Below are 20,118 nucleotides of genomic sequence, written 5' to 3'. Positions count from 1 at the left end.
GAGGGCGAGACCAGGTTGGGAGTCGTTGCTGTGTTGCATGCAGTCTGCACTGGGAACTAAAACTTTTAACTAGCTATCTACTAATCATCCACATCCACATGCTATTGTTCCCATTGGTAGATAGCCAAGTTCGGAATGGTAACCGGACCTGCCACGCCTCGTGGGGAAGACAAGAGTAGAGCGGGGACAGATTGGCGTGTGTGCTGGCAGCTCAGCCGTTGCTTTTTGACTTTTTGACAGCTTGGCATGCATAACTAGGTAGGTACCATGCAGCTAACTGCATTCTGTAATCGAGTGATCAAGTTCTAGGCAATCACTGCTTTAGTGGTTATGTATGGAAGACTGAGCAGATTGCTGTGTTTGTGACGGAGGTTCGAGGCATGTTTTTATTTTTATTTTTATTTTCATTTTTTCTTGTACCAAGCATCTCCTCACCAACGACAACACCAACACCAACAACAAGTCCAGCTTTGGGGATGGACTATATGCAGGCTTACCTTGACAAAAGCTAGCCGAGGTTTATCTCCCCCCATGATGTTATAAACTTGAGCTTTTTTTCTCGTTCCTGACTCATCGCGTGACTCTCGGGGTAGAATGGAATGGCATGATTTAAAAGGCCTTAGTGGCTCTTCGGTCGGAAAAGTAGCTCGTCTTTGGTGGGGGGCGCAAAAGTGGATGTGAATATACGCCTCAAACCAACATGTCGGCCCCCACGCCGACTAGCGATAGCATCGACAGCCTGTCCAACTTGAGCAGTGAGGCTTGTGGGTTATTAGTGACTACTACTAGACAAACACGCCTACTTCAACAGATTATCTGATCGTGCCACTGGTATTTTATGCTACTTGGTTCACGGGCTTCCTGTCCTGAACACTATTACACCTTGTAGGAAGCTGTTGCCTTTATTCAACCCTAAAGAATTCCGGACTAGAATCATCTTCGTTCAGCATGGCATCCACCGCGGACGACCTACCAGACGTCAACGGGGCCATTCATCCCCCAGCAGCGTCAGGATCATCATTGAAAAAACCGCACATATTTGACACGATCCAAGAGCCCGTCGAGCTGCGCAAGATGGCACAGGACGCCATCTACTTGGTGGGCGGGCAGTTTGCCATCCTGTGCCAGTTCGCGCATCCCGCCCTGGCCGAGGGCGCCTTCAAGCACTCCAACTTTGCCGGGCGCGTCGTGAACCGGCTGCAGACGACGTCGCGCTTCCTCTTCGCGGCCATCCACGGGACGCAGGAAGAAAAAGAAGCCATCTTTGGCGTGATCCACCGCCGGCACGCCAGCGTCAAGGGCGCCGGGTACGACGCCGACGACCCGGAGCTGCACAAGTGGACGGCCGCGACGCTGCTGGTCTCGCTCATCACGGTGCACGAGACCTTCTTCGGCAAGGTGTCGCGGCCGCTGCAGGAGCGGTGGTTCCGCGAGGCCGGCGTCTACGGCACGTCGCTCCGCATGCCGCCCGACATGTGGCCGGCCACCCTGGACGAGTTCTGGCGCTACTGGCAGCACAACATCGACACCCTCCACGTCACCGACTGGGCCCGCAGCCTGGCCGCCGATCTCCTCTGGCCCAGGCACATCCCCGTCTGGTTGTGGCCGGTGCTGCCGGCCGGCCGCCTGTTCACGGCCCAGTGGCTGCCCGAGCGGCTGCAGCGCGAGTACGGCCTCACGCCGTCCCCGCTCGGAAATGCGCTTTTCCACTTCACCGCCGGCTATACGGCTTTGATCTATCCCTACCTGCCCATGTGGGTGCGCCAGACGCCGGCTAGATTTTACATGCAGGACATGAAGAGGTCGGTGGAGATGATACAGAGGACTGGGCATTGGCCGAGGGGTTAGTGATGAGGGCTGTGGCTATTTATTAGTGGATTGTTGTGTGGCTTACTTTTCTTGTCATGATAGCTGCTGTTTCTCATGTTAGTGTCTCGATAGTGTGGATGAATGGTTGTTATTGGCTGGCATATCGCTTCTTAGCTCTTACTCAATTCAAGTTGGTGCACCCACCCACGGAGGCGACCTTTGAGTCAGAGCCCCAAGCTGAAGATTTTGGCTTGCTCCGACAAATAAACACTCAATGCATTAGCCTTGGCGCTATAGAACAGACAAACGGAATGGGCACCCATAGTCGCATTTTCAGGTCCCGGCCGAACCAAATATCTGCTCCTTTTACAGCTCATCATCTTACAACATTGTAGGGAACGCCAAGGATATAGCGAACAAAAATTGAGAGATTTACAGGAGGCGGAAGACGACGAGAAGATAAAGAGATCTGACTGCCCCAGACTGACGAAATCTGGGGCAGCTGGCAAACTAGGAATGAAAGCCCTCTTTTGTACCTTTTCCCCAGTCTTGTTACGGATTCATAGCCTTTAGATGAATGGAGCATAGTCATCTGGATTCAGAGGAGCCCAATGACCAAGAAGCAGCATGGCAGGCCGGGTACGCATGGCTGGCTGCCTCTTAAACGTATGTATCTGCAGTGTACCAAAGAGAATTCACTATTGTCTCGTCGAGGCGTTGAAGCCGCTCCTTCGCAAAGACAGTCCAGCTGATCAAGTCGATTCTCAGCCATGCCACGCAGTTGCTGACAGAGACCACTGGCAAACAACTCAAGGGCTTACTCGAAAATCTCGGCGAGCTGGATCTGCAAAAGCTTCTTGAGCAGGTCAAGCCACTAATCGACACAATCACCGAGCTGGGCAGCCAGGGGCTGCTTGACTCAGTCAAACCCCTTCTTACAACCAGAAGCAGCTGAAACGATCAAGTCGCTGTTGGAAAACGCATCGCAACTTCTGGCGGCTGGTTTGGATCCCAAGGGGCTTTTTTGGGGCAAATTGGCCCTCTCCTGGATTCAATAGGAAATATAGACCTTGTAAGTTGTGGGATTGGTCCAGAGTATCAAACCACTTCTTAACGGCCTCCAAGACATCGACTTCAAGCAGTTGGCCGACAAGATGATGAGAGTTCTTCAGATCAAAAACAGTAGAAATATATAAATACGAACGCTCTTATTCCCCCACTGCGAACTGCACTGGGCAGCCAAGACATCATTTATCAACAAAAAGTCAACAAGGTGACGCACCAAAAAAAAAAAAAAGACATAGCTCCCTGAACCTATCGGACTTCAAAGTGGCGATGTTGCCGTATAAAGGACACTTTGGAGCGGTTGGATCATGTCTGGATTTTGCCGATAAAAATACGTGTCCGCTATAGAAACCCTGCCGACAGGGGATGCAACATCCTACCAGCCATTATTCAACCTAGAACACACAACAGTGTGGCAACGACACCTCTTTTACAACTCTGGGATTTCCAAGACGCTGTCATGAACCTAAGCTCCTCCGCCGTTTAATTCTCCTGGTTTGTTGGGGATGGCAGCGGAACGAACGAAGTCGGGGTTTCTCGGCCTTTTGCTGCCCTTGCCGCCACCACCGCCGCCGCATCGGCTTGGTTGTCAACGCATCTGAGTTTGGTGCTCGAGGTTTCGTCCGCTGCGAGAAGTTAGCAAGCTTTTTTTTTTTTTTTTTTTTTTTTTGTAGTCATGTCATCCTGTTATTCTCAACGAAAAAAAAAAACGATATAAAACTTACGCAGGCACGCCAGCGACTTTCCATTCGGCTCCAATCTTAGACACTCTTCTGTGGAGTTGCATTCTTCTAATTAATCAGTTAGCACCGAGCTCCGTAGCCCTGCCGCCGACTTGCTGTTTGAGAGTGCTCTTTGCTGATAAGTTGAGCAGAGTCGACGCTGTGCAGTTTTGGCTTGTTATTCATGGCAAAGACGTACCTCCTTTCCCGCGCCCCTCCGCCATGACGCCAGCGACCGCAGCAAAGAGAGTGACAAAGGTAGAGAATTGCATGGTGAAGGACTTTTTAGGGTTGATGAAGTTGTTGGTGATTCGCTTGGAGTCTGTTATAGCCAGTATAATTGACAAATTGAAAGCGTTTGAGGATCAAGAAAAATGGAAAATGAAGATGCGTTTGCTCCTCGGTTTATATCCTGTATGATTTTGAAAAAAGGCTCGTAAAATCATACAAAAATACAAGTGAGTCAACCCATTGCCTTCCCTTATTGGCCGCGAAACTTTTCAAGTTTCAATATGAGCAGTCACTATGAACTGGAAGTTATTTATAGCCAAATCTAGAACCTCTTGTAGCCTTTGGACACCTGGATGAACCGTTCAATGAACGTCATGAAACAATTGGCACTTAGCTATGCGATCGTATCAATCCTTCAAATGATGTCCTGACTCGGATCAGGCGTTTATTATTCTTCAAGCTTAATATAAACAAAGCTGTCATGGCAGCAGCGCGGCACCAGTATGTCCTATTTCGGCATCTTTCGGGTAGTATGCCATAGAGGCATGTACTGCGCGGCCCTACGAGGTGGTTTTCATGTATAACACACGCTTTTGAACCGGCAAAAAATGCATGTTAATTTCTGCCACTCCGGACGTAATCCTGATCTCATGGTCTTTGCCGGGATGAACGTTCTGTCATCTCAAATATTCACAAGGAGCGATCAGATGAAAGGCTGCCGGGACGGGCAGAAGAAATAAAGTTTATCATGAATGACTGACAAAATTACCCGAGCAGGGTCTTGCCCCTTTGTAATCAGTCTTCCATTTTCGGGCAATTTGCACAGAGTCTCTTGCAAGGGCATAGCAACTTTGCATGGCCAACCTTGCTTGTCAATCGGCTTTTTTGCGCGCCACACAATCTCGCCGGGGCCACCATCGCGCTGGCCTGAACAAAGACGACTATGCCGTTGTCGATACCAAAACCGCCCCTGTGTGCACCTGTCAAACAGCGTCACCAGCACTGCAGTGGCTGCCATTGCCACGAACCTCTTCCAGATTGGGCCATCTTGAGGAGGTCAAAAACCGCCTGAGATGAATGCTGTCTGACATGCCGAATTAGATCCTTCGCTGATAATTTGCACGTCAAGAATGTGGGGAGAAGTAGAGTTTCATCATCATTGTTCCCTTTTAGGACAGCATGGGCATGTCTTGAGCCTGCGGAAAATAAATAAATCTCGAAAGGGGCGACAAACGATCAATAATGATAGTTTTGGATGGTTTGCAGATCAGACAGGAAACGCCAATACAAACAAAGGCGCCCCCGCACAGAGGGCCAGGTGTGTCACGGCCTCCTGTCGATTTCAGCGGTAGAATCATGACTGAGTCCCAGGGCTTAGAAGTATTTCGGGATCCCCTTCCAAAGCTGGCGCAAACGCAAAGCGTTGTTCCCTGTATGATAGCTGTGTTTGGACACGATTCGACAATCAACTTGATACGTGGTCGAGTCAGGCCTTTTTTCTCGGCCTCAACGGCAAATGTTGCGCAAAGCTACTAGGTAGGAGTGCAGGAGTTGATAGGATCCCGGCTGGGTTTGTCCAAATATGGAAGAGAACATGTCAAGTTTTACAACAACTCGCTATGTTGCCTTTGGGCTGTCTCCGTGGCTTGTCAAACGAACAGTTCCGGGATTCAAGGTGCTCGCGTCAACATGAGAGCTTTAGGATTTCTCCGATGCTAGTCGATTTTAGCTTTTTAGGGTTGGTTCCTGAGATTGGGAATGAGGACAACTGGCTTTGTTTCATATTCTTGAACCGACGACGTATCAGTTGTTGAAATGTCTGTGGAAGCACCATTTTCCATGCGGACAAGTGTTGAGACGAGCGATCCAGCTAATACATGCTTCAACCGTGGCAGAAAAGCTATAAAATACATTTTGAACACAATATTACTGTCGTCATCCCAGTTGTTGTATGTGCAGGCCGTCCACAAGTCCTCGCTTCGGGGCGGCTTCTTGCCCAGCTGTACGGCCACCTCGTGATCCACGTGCTATTGTCGAGACAGGAAAGGGTTAATATTGTTGGGCGCAGTGAGAAGTGTATCGTGAGGAGAGCGATCCTATAGTCACGAGTCACGAGTCACTTCGTTTTTTTACTATGCCGAGCAGCGTGTCTGTTATGTATGCATTTTTACCTAGGCGGGTGGGAAATATTACCATGCCACTCACTGTTTGATGACTGATCCATTCCAAGACCGCAACCTAGTCAGGGTCTGGCAGGGTGTCTTTTGAGCTATCTCCACAGGGCGAGAACACATCTCAAATCCGATTTGTCATCTTCCGTGGCGCAATTGGCTAGCGCGTTCGACTGTTAAGTACCAACGCAACATCGAGAGGTTGTCAGTTCAAGCCTGACCGGAAGAGACGTCTTCATCTCGGCCAACTCAGCGTGTGTTGGTCGGGGAGTTTCCAGATTTGAAAGGGAACTCCACCATTTGGGTTTTTGCCTTTTTTTCTTTCTTTTTGTTTCCCACTTGGTATTTCATAACTGGTAGTGGGGTGGGGGTTTCTTGTTCTCTTTCCCTTTTGTCCTCAGTGAGCTTCGTTCATATATCTCCTGTATCCACGATCAGATTATTTCTGCCACAACTGAGGCATCTCAGTGTACCCAGGTAGGTGAATTGAAGTTAAGCCCATCTGCAGGTTCTAGACAAAAAGGGAAAAAGAAAAAGAGGCGAGACAGTGGGAGAAGGTCAAAGATCGCGGACGCAATTTACTATATTGAACTACACAACTATATAGTTTCAATCATAGCCTGGCCTACATTGACGCCTTACTATTACTGGCTTGTTAAGGCAGCTCAAGCAGATATTCGCTCGATAATCGTGGGGCTCATAATACCATGGCTGCTGCTATTCCAAACAGAAAACTATAGCAAAACACTTTTAAATAGTTAGCTGTGGGCAGGGTACTCACTGGGTTCATAGGTATCTTGATGTCAAGCAAATTTGCAACTATATCTCATTTTGTTACCAGACACACCCAATGATTCGCAAGCTAGCCCATTCGATAACATCTTAGCTGGCCGATGCCATAAAATCGACCGCCTCGCAAGGGTAAAAGTGGAGGTGGACTGGACTTTTGCTCCAGCCTGTCGGCATGGATAAACGAAAGAAGACGAACGATAAATCACAACAGGAGAACCCTTGCGACGTGTTGGGCTCGATATGGCCTATATTGCCTCTAAAGGATGTTCCCTCAGCTATCATCTACCGCTCAGGCCACCCGTCCCGACCTGCATTGCTCATAGGTAAAAGCGAACGATACGATCCTGTGCGCTGCATGACCTTCGTGCCGTCCTCGGGGACTACTTCAACCATACCACGACCTACGCGACGAGCTGCAGTCCCGGATGCTCGAGATCTGGATCAGAGTCGACAGGTGCTCCGCATCCCCCCTCGGCGCATGTCGCGATGGTTCGTGGATCATACGGGGCCAAGGGCCGGGATGGCCGGCGAGGAGGACGCAGGCGAGTCCCTTGTTCCTCACGCGTCTCGAAAAGACAACTGAGGCCGAAGGCAGGTTGAGGCGAGAAAGGGATGGCGCGGGAGACAAAAAAATGCCAAATTGTGTGAATGATTAGTGTGAGCTGGGACACATGAAAGCGGCACGGAAGGAATTTGGCTGGAGCCAAGTCAGAGGGCAATGCCTAAGCTCGCAAAATCCCACCGCGTTATAAAATCATTGAGTGCAAAATCATATGAAAGGGGACAGGCCGGTACTCAGATAGTTCCCGCTCCGGTATATGGAATCATGTTTCGGTTCTCAATCAGCGACTGTGTCTTTGACACCCAGACAGGAAAATTCAAAGCGAAAAAAAAAGAAAGAAAAACACGCACAATTCATCCACCTCGCCTTACTTCGAGAGACCATACGATCAGAATGAAAAGACAGGTTCAACAGCAGCTTCATACTGGTATTCAAGCTGGCATGTGATGTGATGCGGTTAGGGTTCAACAGATGACATTCATACCGTTCCTGTTCAGCACATCCTCAGGCATAAAATTACAGGCCCAAACACTAGTATGACACAACTCTTCAACTTTTGAAATTAAACGATAACATTGCTGTTGACCGTGACTCTTGCTCTATGCGTATATTTCGTCCCGACCCGACAGAAAGACAAATGAAATGAACCACCAAAGAGGCCAGGGGTCAGAGCTGTTATGCCCTTACATGCCCAAGGCCTTCTGCAAAGGACAATACGCAAACCAAAACGCCTAGGCCCGAGTGTTGCACACATAGCGCTCGATCTCCCTCAAAAGACAAGCAAAAAAGTCAAGAAAAAATGGTACATAAGAATTGGCAAAGTTGCCAGCTTAAACACTTTTCATCCCCTACTTCGCAGCCTCGACAACCTCGAGGGCAAGCATCACCAGAATCAGCGTGCTTGGCAGGATCCATACCACGTAGCTCTGGAAGAGGATTTTGCCCATGACGCCCTCGTAGACATCGTTAAGCTGACATATTTGAGCCAGCTGCAGGGCGCTTGGCGCCCCTGTGAGCAGGAAACACACAATCACAAAGATTGGGTCGTCCAAGATGCTGATCGGGACGTACTTGGCAAAGAAGGCCAGGATCGGCGTCATGATGATGGTTGGCAGCAGCATGCGGCACATCAGACTAGCCACTAGTAGCTTTGTACCAATCTCCTTCTCTTCCGGATCGATCGAGTCATGCTTCTGCGTGTTGCGGGCGAGATTGGCGCCCAGGACCACCAGAATCAGAGGGACGGCGACACCGCCTGTCTGGGAAACAGCACTGGTGACACTGTTGCGGACAAAAGAGCCCTCTTCAAAGAAGAGCCGCTGAAGTGAGGGGATCGAGGCCACCACAATGGCGATTAACATGGCCCACAGCGGGGGGTTCATGAACTCCCACAGGAAAACGTTGGCTTTGTTTACGGCCCTGCCGAGCATCCTGAAAGCCCGCTGTAGTGTGAACGGCAGCCTGGCAAACTGGCGCGAACCGAAAGCCTTGATAGAGGTGGCCGACTTGCGTTTGAGCATGACTGCGCGCATCTTGAGACCCTTGAACCCACCAGATATTTCCTGGTCATCATTTTTAGGGATGCGGGGGAACGACTGAATATGAAGATCGCCGCCGTTCTCGTGTGGCTGTGGTATATGGCCGTTGGTGGGACCAGGCCCAACTGAGCGATTGCGAGACCTGGCACTACCATGCTTTCTGCTCTTCCGAATCTTGCGACCACCAGGCGCCGAGCTGGGGCGGCGGCTACCTTCCGAATCGTCGCCATCGGTATCAGCTGGGGACGCTCGCGAATGATTTGCAATCGGTGTTCGGCCGGCGGGCACGTAAGAGTCTGAGTCGGTATGCATGGTTCCTTCGTCGTCGGAATTTACAGCCTCTGGGTCAGACTCATGGATGCTTCCGTCCTCAAGCAGTCCACGCCTCTCGCTGACGCTGTGGCCATCGGCACTGCCGGAGCGCAGACGGCCTGCCTCCGCCTGTTCCTGGTTATACTCCTCGTACTTGTCCTTGGGTGCCAGCAAGACGTGGTATCCCCAGCTCCATCGGACGAGCTGTCCAAGCTGCTGAAAAACCAGCAGGTACAGGATGCCACGTGCTGCAACCTCATCGTCATTATCCCCCTTGATCCTATCCCAGTGTAGGCCCGAGATTGTTTGCGAGAGCGAGATAACGAGAGAGATTGGAAGGGAGTTTGAGTTACCAAAGACCTAGTGGAGAAGCTGTTGTTAGCGCGATTGACAATCTTCCCTCTACGGTGCAAGCGAAATTTAATGCAGGTACGTACTCCCATTGCGATCACGAAATTCGCTGGGCGCTTGCGGAACCGAAACGCTTTCGTAACGCCCAACCCGACCATATAGGAAACAAAGGTCATGATGACAAAAATAACCGGTATAATGCCGAGATCAACCAACTTGTCAGCGTTAAGCTGCGACGCTAGTTTGGTAAAGATCAAGCATGGCGTGAAGAGCTGAATGTTGAGGTTCGCAAGAAATTTTTGTTTTTCGGCGTCAAAGTGGCCCAGCCTGGCAATGATGTAGCCTGGTAGAGCGACGCAAACGACTTCCATAACGGCCTCAAAAACTAGTAGAACCAGGTGTGGCAGCGAAGGGTGCGAATCGTGCGGCTTCTTCTTGAAGATCTCGAATGGGTTCTGCGCCATCAACGCTGGCGGTAACGTCGGGTGGTCCAGCATATTGTTGACCCGGTATGATGCCGGGGATGTGAAGAAGGAGGCCATGATGGTCGGTCGTGGCGAGGAGCAGGTACGATGACGACGGGCGACGGAGACTCTTGTGCCCCAGACGCCAGACGCCGGCCTAGGCTTTTTTTTATACTGACGGGAAAGAACTCAAGTGAGGGGTTCGTTCGATGGATCGGAAGATGGAAAGGATGAAAATCAGGCTGGTGTGGGTGCCCGAGAAAGTAAGCCCAAGTTTTTGTCGTGTGCTCTGCGCTGGCGCCTTGCGGGACACGAGTTCTTTAGGCAAATGCTCACAAAGTAGCTTTCATGGTAGGTACGCCGAAAAAATAAATACAGAATGGAGTAGAAAAAGTTAATTATTTAATCAACAAAGGAGGCCCCGGTTGCAAAGCCTAGATAGTCGGGAATTGATTAGAACCGGGTGAAGTTTCCACGGTTTGTTGCATTAAGAATGTCGTCCGATCGGCATTCCAGCTTCGGGCATGACATGGTTGAAGAACAGAATGGAGAAATCAGAGACGAGCGCGCGCTGGAGACGGCCAAGCTCTTTGTTTAGGTGGGTTGGGGTTAGTGGCACAGTGGACTGGGTTGAGACCGGGCTTAGCCCAACAGCGTTTCGCCTGGGAGGCAGCCCTGGGTCGGTCGGCTGCACTTGCTAATCAGCCCTTGTTGTTCCTTTGAGTTGTACAGCCGCCAAGGCGCCCGACCCACTCTTCTTTTGGACGAAGAGGAGACATTAACAACTCACATTTTGCCGCCCCAAACGCCAAGATGTAAAGAAAAGGCTGAGATAGTGATTGTTCATTCTTCTCCTCGGAAGAAACGGTTTTTTCCATTGCCATTTCCAATCATTAAATGTCGAGAATGTTTCCGACCACAGGCTAGACCTTGGTAAGTCGCACTTACATCTTATACTTTGCATTTATTAAGTCTTTGACTCGGTCCGCGCCAAGCAAGACAACAACAAGCCTTGCGAAGCATCAACAATATCAGTCATCAAATCTTATCTCCGGCAGAATTTCGACCAATCACGAGTCGCCAGACGTGCTAGTGCCGACCTCTAAGGGTGGCGGTCTTCGGCACGTGCAAGCCAAGCCACTTTGGTCTTGTGTTCCTGCTTAAAGTGGATGCTGATGAAAAAAAATCGACCATGGGCGTCCCTGTCGCTAGAGTCAAGCTCTGCTGGCAGAATGGTGAGGTCATTCGATTGAGAGCTCGGGCCACCTGTCACGCCATCGACGTCGACTTTTGCAGTCGTCACGTGAGCAAGCGCTGGCAGAGTCCAATCTTGTGGTCGTCGCCCCGAACTTATAGCCACCGACACCATGGTTCGCCATGATGGGTGCGGTGACGTTACCAACTTCTTGGCAAGGGTTTACTGATGTTTTCACAACAGTGGGCTAGTGAGATAATAATTAAGAATTATCTGGACCAAAATTTGCACCACTGGACGGCGTTGTTGGGGACCGCCCAAGTCAAATGAGCGCTGATGTCATGGTTCAAATCGAGGGACAATGTGTGCAGGCCACGATATCCTTCTAGACTAGGTCTAGCCTGGTCTACATATTTTTGTTACGCGCTTTATGGTCAAAAGGCGCCAACGTCGGTGGAAGAAGTCGGAAAGGAGCAGCAAGAAGCAGACGGGAATAATGAGAGGAGAACAGGAAGAAAAGGCCCAACAGACCGAAGCATCGGGATATTAACGGCTTATGTTAGCCCGAACCTAATGCCACGTACCTAAAATTTTAATACAAATAAACTTGGCGTTCAGGAGCTTTTGCACACTGCAGGCGGTTCCAAGGCCAAAAACTGTCGGTCTGCCCCCATCGTAAAATCCATGGCACCGAGCAGGGGACGGCCACCACACCACAGAACATGGTAGAGCCCGGGATCCTGTGCATCAAGACCCCGTTAGGAAGGGACCCTTATGACGCAATAGAGCGATTAAGCGAAGTTGTCCTGATTTCCAAACTGTCCAATTCATCTGACAGGTCGGGATGGTGTGCAAAAAAATTGAGGACCTGGAATAAATCTTGCTAACTGCGTACCGAATCAGTGTCGGCATAAATCCGCGCATGCCACTAGCTGCGGGGGAGATGGCATCTCTAAAAAGGTGTTGCATGTGTTCATGATGGGTTTCCTCTACGATGCCCTCAAACTCGTTCAGGAACCACATCATTCGGCCCCACGAAGCAAGGATTGGATGTTAATTATGGAAAATAAAAAATGTACTACGTAGGAATGGTTATGGAGCGAGGCCCGGTTAGTGGGCAATATCTTCGTAAAGGCCAGGTCGAATGCGTGATATGCACAACTTGAATCATTCCGACAAGCAACGACGAGCTCGAGGTTGGCCTGAGCTGCATGTTATTTGTACCCACCTGTTGGAAATGCTGGTACTACATGTAGGAAGGGTCCCAATCCTGACTCAACTGGCTTGGGAGGAACGCCTGTTCTGGTCATGTCTGTGCAGAGATCCGGATCTCAAGACTCTCTTGGCTGACTATCGAGAAAAAGCAAACTTTGGACACATCAAATTACAGCTGAACTACCAGCTAATCAGCACCGCCACGGGACGGATCCAAGTTGCGGGGTCGACTGTATCTTCGTTTCACTGCCACGATTGGACAAAAGCCCTTTCCAGTTCGGGACTTGTCATCTCGTTTCATGTTTGGGGGAAGATCACGGTTATCCCAATCCTGTTTTGTATTGTATACCACGGTAAAACTCCAAGCCCTCAGTCGGGGAACGTTGAGTAGTACCTGACGAAACCTTGGCTTGACGTTCACAACCGCGCATGCAGGCGGGAGGGAGGCGTCAGGTCAGTGGCAGAGCCATACCCTTTATGACCCCTCCAAGCCACAGATGTGACCATTAACGTCATCGCCAGGGTTTGTGCGGTACGCTAATTTTCTGCTTTCCATTATCAGCATGGGTGGACTGGGGTATTTGACAGTGATAGCTGTTCAGTGAAGACTTTACAGACTTGCTAACGCGCAAGCTTTATGTATTTTTGTAGTATTGATGAAAATCCCTTAGGTATTGCCTTTTCTTCTGCGCTTTCTGGTTTGAATTTTATTGTCCTGATTCTTAGTCAGTTTTTAATTTTTTATTTCTCCCCCTTCTATGGTGAGATGACTGCCAGTAACAGAAGATTCCGCAGTACACCAATCATTTTACCTTGCCGTCTTTCGTAGTAGGACAGACAAGGTTGATCTCCGTACCTTGCCCACCGCGTGGGGACAAGGTAGCAACTTTGGCGGATCAGCAGAGAATCCGGCACAAGAAAGCTCGCTTACGTCGATTATTGTTATATTCATCATCATTACAACAAATGCCCGTCTCGCGACAGGTGCTGGGTTAATTCCCATTGGTGATTGTATTTTAAGGTCAAGTTACCTAGAGAGTGTATCCCCAGGACCCACACTTGCTGTGAAGTGGTTCCAAGAATCTCCACACTTGGCCAAGCCCCCGGCGCAGATTTGTCAATCCTGCACTGACGCAACCCAACGCAAAACACAGACGCAAGCCGAAGCTGACCATCAAAGTCGGTAGCTCGAGCGTTTTCAAGCTTGCCATCCCATCTTAATAAACCATGTCCACCTCATTCTTGCCGAAGGACTAAAATAAAGTCGTTGTCTTTCTTCCCGATCTGCCTCTAAAAAGCTCGGCCTATAAACTGGATCTTGTATGCGTGGGGAGCTTTTTGTTGCACTCGGATCATTCCTGGCTCGCCCGACTTTGAACCCTAGCAGGCGAACCCCTCCATCGAATTGACGACGGCTACGCCCGCGAAGAATAGACGGCTTTGGTCGGACCAAACCCAAACAACAGGTGTGTTTGCAGTTCCCCGCCCACGAACCAATAGTGCCGGGCAGCAACGTGCCCGGCGTCCATCCTTTTAAACTACGCAGCCTCCCTCTCAAATGGACTGGATCGTAACTAATGCAAACTCCAGCTTACTCGCTGCACAGCAGTGAGCCTAGTGCGGTTAGCCTATCCATACCACACTTATCCGACGAGCCGAATTTTCCTCCAGACACTCCAGGAATTGATCTTGCCAAACTCTCCCAAACCAGCTAGGTAGCTAGCTAACCACTGGCCGAGGTGACCTTACACCGACTCGCGACGAGCAATCGGCTCTTGGAGTCTTGTCCTTGCCTTCTCATTCCCAAGATCGCGATCCTATATACACTTTACTGGTCTTGTCTCGGCATGCAACGATCGAGTTGAAACTACCACATACGTCAATCACCAATCTGTTTTTTTTTCTCCTTTTCGCTCGCTACCACCAACCAAACCGTCCGCCGCAATCCGACCTTCCCCGACGCATAATGTCACAATCGCAACAAACACCGGCCACAGGCCGGGATAATTCGGTTCCTCCCACTCCGGACGAACAGTTCGACAGCATGCCCACCTCACCGTGTTCCATCGTGGACGACGACTCGGAGGCGAGCACCCCGCTGGACCCGCCATCACCGAGTGCCCTCCCCAAACGAGTGCCCTCCCTCCGGACTGTCTCCGATCCATCCACGACGGCAATGACATCCACATCGACAGTGACGGGAACCCTCACCAATGCGCGGAGGCCCCCTCCGTCTGCTGGAGTTCTGCCTGCAGACCTGATGGCAAAGGCACGCGCACTACAAAGTACACGCATGGGGCGCCCGCAGATGCAAGCGTTCGGCAGCGGTAGCAGCACATCTTCTGCCTCGGGGGTCGGCTCACCGTTACCGATGGGCTCCAGTATGGGGCCACAATCGCCGCCTGTGGGTCTACCCACGGGAGGTATGGCTGCGAACATGCGCTTCCCGCCCAACATCGCCGCCAACATGCAGCTGAACTTGGGTGGGCGCCCGCTGCCGCAGGGCTTCCCCAAGTCGGCTCCGGCAGTGCCCGGCGTACGCAAGGCTCCTCCCAGCCTGAGCGAGAGGAGAGCCATGAAGCTAGGTGGCCTTCCTGGAGGACCTGGTGCTACGCCCAGCATGGGGACGCCCAAGTTGTCTCACCTGCAAGGTGGGGCACCAGGGCCGACTGATGGCGAGAGTAACGCAGCAAAGGGTCCAGGAGCCGGCGAGCAAGCGATCGCGGACAACAAGCTGAACGACTTTAAACAGTACATTGATCAGGAAAATGGCTGGATCACGTTCGACGGCGCAGCGACCATCACGCGCACGGGTGTCAACTTTGCCAGTGGACACAAATTCAGCATCTCGCTCGACGAGATACAAGTTCTCGATGAACTCGGGAAAGGAAACTACGGTACCGTGTACAAGGTTCGACATGCCAAGCCCAAGGTTCCCCGGTTTGGACAGGGTCTTGGCAGCCTGACGAAGCAGTCAGTGTCTCGACAAAACTCGTCGAATCTGGAAGGCGAGGATGCGAACGGTGTCGTTGATGGCCAGAAAACCTCGGGCGTCGTGATGGCTATGAAGGAGATCAGGTTAGAGCTGGACGAGGCGAAGTTCACAACCATTCTCAAGGAGCTACTCATCCTGCACGAGTGCGTCTCGCCGTATATCATCGACTTTTACGGCGCCTTTTTCCAAGAAGGAGCCGTGTACATGTGCATCGAATACATGGACGGTGGCTCCATCGACAAGCTGTACTCTGGCGGGATCCCAGAGGGCGTTATTCGCAAGATCACGTATGCGACGGTTATGGGCCTCAAGTCGCTCAAGGACGATCACAACATCATTCATCGCGACGTCAAGCCCACCAATATTCTCGCCAACACCCGCGGGCAGGTCAAGATTTGCGACTTTGGCGTGAGCGGTAACCTGGTGGCGTCTATCGCCAAAACCAACATCGGATGCCAGAGTTACATGGCACCCGAGAGGATATCGGGTGGAGGTTTCGCACAAGGCGGGGCGGACGGCACATATAACGTACAAAGCGATATTTGGAGCTTAGGCTTGACCATTATCGAGTGCGCGATGGGCAGGTATCCATACCCTCCTGAGGTCTCGTCAACAATCTTCAGCCAACTGAGTGTAAGTTTGATAGCCCTTGGTCAGAAATCGTACCCAAGCTTGAGACACACCTTTCGGCGCATTTACTAATCACTTAATCACAGGCAATTGTCGAGGGTGACCCGCCCGATCTACCAAACGAGGGCTACACAGACACGGCGCGGAACTTTGTACGATCATGTCTCGACAAGAATCCGGCAAAGAGGAGTACGTACCCAATGCTCCTAGCCCATCCATGGCTCAGGTCGCTGGCACAGCCGGCGACGATCGCCGAGGAAGCGGAAGATACCGAAGATCTCGAGGCGGCGGCGCAGAAGTTGTCATTAGGCACCGGACCCATCGGGGCCGACGATGAGGTGGCTCAGTGGGTCAAGCTGGCTCTTGACAGGAAACGCAGAGGGGATGCACAAAGTCCCAACAAGCCAGCACTTCATGCAGCCCCCTTTGATAGCGCCAGTCCAATGGCAGCCCCAAAGAGTGGCCCGATGACGGGTGCTTAAATGAAGGGTATTTGACTGTGTGGTTGTTGGACCTGGGAGGACGGCAGGGTCAGGAAACCCGCCCCTCTAATTCACTTCTCAAACCCATCCCTTTTCATCCATTTCTTCTCTCCTTTGTCACCCATTTCAATTTACAAGGGTCAAGCCTTTTCTTCACATCCGCCTGAATTCATTTATGTTCCGATAGAGATACCTCTTACGATTCCAAGATTGAGCAAAATATACACGAATAGCAACGATCATGGGAGCATCAGGGGGGGCCAGCGGGGGTAAACGCAGGGGCTAGGTGGGACAGAAAGTAAGACAGAAAACAAAACAAAAGATGCTTTATCTATACAAAGCAGCAACGAAAATTATTTCAACATTAATTTTGCAGATGCCAGATCGAGAAGAATTGGTGGAATCGATGTAAGCGTGGGTTGTTGGCGCCCGGTATGAGAGCTGGACAGGGAATGAAGTGGCAATAGATCAGATGTGGAGTAAAATCCTAGGAATTTGACCAAAATCCACCAATGCACCGCACCGCACCGCACCGCACCGCACCACCTGTTACCCATCTTACTCTTTGAGTAAAGGTGGGTGGGTTCCAGAAGCACTTTCAGCCGCGTCTCTATCCAGGGTCAACGCATTATTTCCTTATCGTGCAATTTGCTTTTGTTTTCTTTGTCTGCTTTGAATGCTTTTGGACACCAGACAGACAACAATAACAGATTATCTGTCGCCAAGCGACCGACGCCAACATGGGACAAGTGTCACGTGCTGCTTGTCGACGTAACGTAACCGAAGCACGCAGGGCGAACACGAGTTTGATTAACCGCAAATCCATACTCTTTCCAACCCGTCACCGCCAGCGTGTTCGTCTCAGTCGCCTCGTCCTTTCTGCGTTTGTGCCAGACGTTCTGGCGGCGAAGATTCGCCCTTGCGCTTGCGCATTCTGTTCCCTTCCAGTCGGTCTTCTTTTTTCCGATAACTTTTCAATTGATTTGACCGACCGGAAGGGCCCGACGGATTAGATCCATTATTTTGCCTTGAGCACCAGCGCTTCGGGGGGCATGTTTTGCCATGGTATCGCTTGATTCGGCCAATTGATCGATCGATGGATAGATCCCAGCTACGTTCCCTATTGACAGATCAGAATCAATCAATTAATTACACAGCATCATCGGATTGACATCAATAACAAATAATGTCGCTCAATCTTTCATCTCTACCGGTGTACTAAATTCTCATTTCATTTCCTTTTCCTTGCCTTTGCTGCTGAGTCGACGTTGGTGCCTGGAATTCGTGTCACATCGCACAGATCGTCGCTCGCACGGCCACCTAAACACCCGTCCAGTCACCCCGTGAACCAGCCATGGACGACTATGATGGCGCAATGGACCGCCACACTCCCCAAGCGTCATCAACACTGGACCAAGTTGCACGCTATATCCTCGCCGACTCTGGCTCTCCGCCCGGCATCATTGTTCTCGCCGGCGCCGGCATCAGCACCTCGGCGGGGATCCCAGACTTTCGCTCGCCCAAAACAGGACTGTACGACAACCTCGCCCGCTTCAACCTCGACAGCCCCACCGATGTCTTTGACATCGATTTCTTCCGCACAAACCCGCAACCCTTTTACTCCTTGGCGCCGGAGCTCTACCCTGGCCGGTATGCACCCACCATCTCACATGCATTCGTGGCCCTTTTAGCCCGCAAGGGGCTGCTGGCCATGCTATTTACGCAGAACATTGACGGCCTCGAAAAGGCGGCCGGTGTGCCGCCGGAACTTGTCGTCGAGGCCCACGGCAGCTTCGACTCGCAGCGGTGCGTCGACTGCGCGCAAGAATTCCCCGCCTCAGACATGCGCGCCCACGTTGCCGCGTCCAGGGTTCCACGCTGTGGACAGTGTGGCGGGCTGGTCAAGCCGGATATAGTCTTCTTTGGCGAGCGGCTGCCGGACAGGTTCTTTCGCGAAAGGGAAGCCCACCTGCCAGACCTGGAAGATGAACCGATCCCCGACGCTTTGTGGGGTCCTCGCGCCCGGCAGGTGATCATCGTGATGGGAACGAGCCTCCGGGTGCCGCCGTTTTGTGAGCTTCCGGTCAGGGCCGCGGACGGGGTGCCGAGAGTCTTGTTCAACCGGGAGGTGGTGGGGGATTTTGGGGAGAGGGAAGAGGATGTTATCGAGCTTGGAGACTGCGATTCCGGGGTCAGGAAGCTGGCGGAGATGCTGGGCTGGGGGGTCGAGCTCGAGGTTGAGTGGCGGAGGGTGGTGGGCAACGAGGAGGCAGAGAGGCAGCTTGTGCGGGCTGCTGCTGCTGCCGCTTCCTATCCCACCTTGGTGATGGACGATGGAATGTCGGAAGAGAGATCTGACATGTCCGAATCTGCCTCTGATGATGAGGAGGATTTAATGAGTGATGACGAAGATGGGAATCATGAGGTCAACGATTTTAGCAGCTCATCACTTGGGGCTGTCGCCACGCCGCTCACCCTGGACAGCACCTACTACAACCCAATTCAGGATCAAATGGTTCATATCTCTTCGAGCTTACCATCGGGCTCCTTGCCGGCAGACCTTTCCTGCCTTGTACCACCAGTCGAAGGGCATTTCCTCGGCTCACTTGACCATCATGACAACTTTCTCGTCGATCCAATCGGCACACGGCAAGCACAACCAACTGATTCCTCAGACCATAATCAGGCGATGCTGGATACCATTCCATTACCACATGTGCACACGGGGAGTCTTTCAGCTGAGGGCGACCCAACAAACCAGAATCCTGTGCATGATGTCAGAAACCCTGACATTGCTGACCCCAACCGCGCCTCAAACGAAGTTATCAAAAGCACCGGACCGTTCCATCTTTCCGAGTCGCGGGTCCAGGCCGAGGGCAGTGCCGGTCCAGATCCTATGAGCATGTTTACCTGGCATGACGATCCTGGCTTCTGGGGTGAATGGTCTGGGCCGGGGGATCCTTGAGAGGTTTGTTGACATGTCTTCTTTGCTGGGGAATGGTTGTTTGTTTCTTTTCTTTTTCTTTCGATTTGCTTCTCTTTCTTTGTTCCTCTGGTTCGTATGGGTTCTTTGCATATGCGCGTTGGCGTTACTGGAGTTTTCCTTGGTGAAATTATATTTCAGTCGTCTCTCAGCCGCTCCCCCTGACGTTAACATGAGTGTCTGGTACACAGGCCCATTAGTTGCATCTTATTAGGTTTCCACCTTCAATGGTAGTCTTTCTGTTTTTTTCATTGATAGCTGGCTCGTCAGGCAGGTGAACAAAATATCCTGAAGGAGATATATCTCCGGGTGTATCCCGGTTTCCTTTCGAGGTAGGAGGAATGACCGGATTTCGGACTCCCACCGGCCAGATAGATCCGTTGACGACGTCATGTCATATCAAATATATACTAATAGACAATGACCCTTAAAACAAACTGACTCAAGGCCCAGCCCACTTGATTGGCCGGGGTAGTTGAACGACAAAAGTTGAGCAGAAGTCGGGTTCATGTGCATGACTGACACAATCATCTTTATTTTTCGCAATCCGCTTCCTGTCAGTCTCCCTTGGGAAACCCGGCGCTTGCGGCCATAAGCATCC

The 20,118-nt window shown here is 51.3% G+C and overlaps 6 protein-coding genes across 6 annotated transcripts; 4 read left to right on the top strand and 2 right to left on the bottom strand.

The window, feature by feature from the left end:
• Positions 1–700: 700 nt before the first annotated feature.
• Positions 701–1,848, top strand: PpBr36_09606 (uncharacterized protein; the record flags this gene model as incomplete). The annotated part of the gene is made up of 2 exons (XM_029896727.1): positions 701–775; positions 919–1,848. The coding sequence occupies 2 exons, from the start codon at positions 701–703 to the stop codon at positions 1,846–1,848; spliced, it is 1,005 nt and encodes a 334-aa protein (XP_029744460.1).
• A 572-nt stretch (positions 1,849–2,420) lies between these two features.
• PpBr36_09605 (uncharacterized protein) lies at positions 2,421–2,764 on the top strand (the record flags this gene model as incomplete). Its single annotated transcript, XM_029896726.1, has 2 exons — positions 2,421–2,475; positions 2,553–2,764. 2 exons carry the CDS (start codon positions 2,421–2,423, stop codon positions 2,762–2,764), a joined length of 267 nt encoding a protein of 88 aa, XP_029744832.1.
• Positions 2,765–3,357: 593 nt separating this feature from the next.
• Positions 3,358–3,868, bottom strand: PpBr36_09604 (uncharacterized protein; the record flags this gene model as incomplete). The annotated part of the gene is made up of 2 exons (XM_029896725.1): positions 3,358–3,500; positions 3,796–3,868. 2 exons carry the CDS (start codon positions 3,866–3,868, stop codon positions 3,358–3,360), a joined length of 216 nt encoding a protein of 71 aa, XP_029744812.1.
• Positions 3,869–8,200: 4,332 nt separating this feature from the next.
• PpBr36_09603 (uncharacterized protein) lies at positions 8,201–10,095 on the bottom strand (the record flags this gene model as incomplete). Its single annotated transcript, XM_029896724.1, has 2 exons — positions 8,201–9,562; positions 9,640–10,095. 2 exons carry the CDS (start codon positions 10,093–10,095, stop codon positions 8,201–8,203), a joined length of 1,818 nt encoding a protein of 605 aa, XP_029744813.1.
• A 4,298-nt stretch (positions 10,096–14,393) lies between these two features.
• On the top strand, positions 14,394–16,534 carry PpBr36_09602 (uncharacterized protein; the record flags this gene model as incomplete). Its single annotated transcript, XM_029896723.1, has 2 exons — positions 14,394–16,055; positions 16,139–16,534. The coding sequence occupies 2 exons, from the start codon at positions 14,394–14,396 to the stop codon at positions 16,532–16,534; spliced, it is 2,058 nt and encodes a 685-aa protein (XP_029744814.1).
• Positions 16,535–17,888: 1,354 nt separating this feature from the next.
• PpBr36_09601 (uncharacterized protein) lies at positions 17,889–19,499 on the top strand (the record flags this gene model as incomplete). Its single annotated transcript, XM_029896722.1, has 1 exon — positions 17,889–19,499. One exon carries the CDS (start codon positions 17,889–17,891, stop codon positions 19,497–19,499), a length of 1,611 nt encoding a protein of 536 aa, XP_029744815.1.
• Positions 19,500–20,118: the final 619 nt, after the last annotated feature.

The sequence above is a fragment of the Pyricularia pennisetigena genome (genome assembly GCF_004337985.1).
Source record: "Pyricularia pennisetigena strain Br36 chromosome 7 map unlocalized Pyricularia_pennisetigena_Br36_Scf_8, whole genome shotgun sequence".
NCBI lineage: Eukaryota > Fungi > Ascomycota > Sordariomycetes > Magnaporthales > Pyriculariaceae > Pyricularia > Pyricularia pennisetigena.
This window is presented reverse-complemented; position numbering and strand designations above follow the sequence as displayed.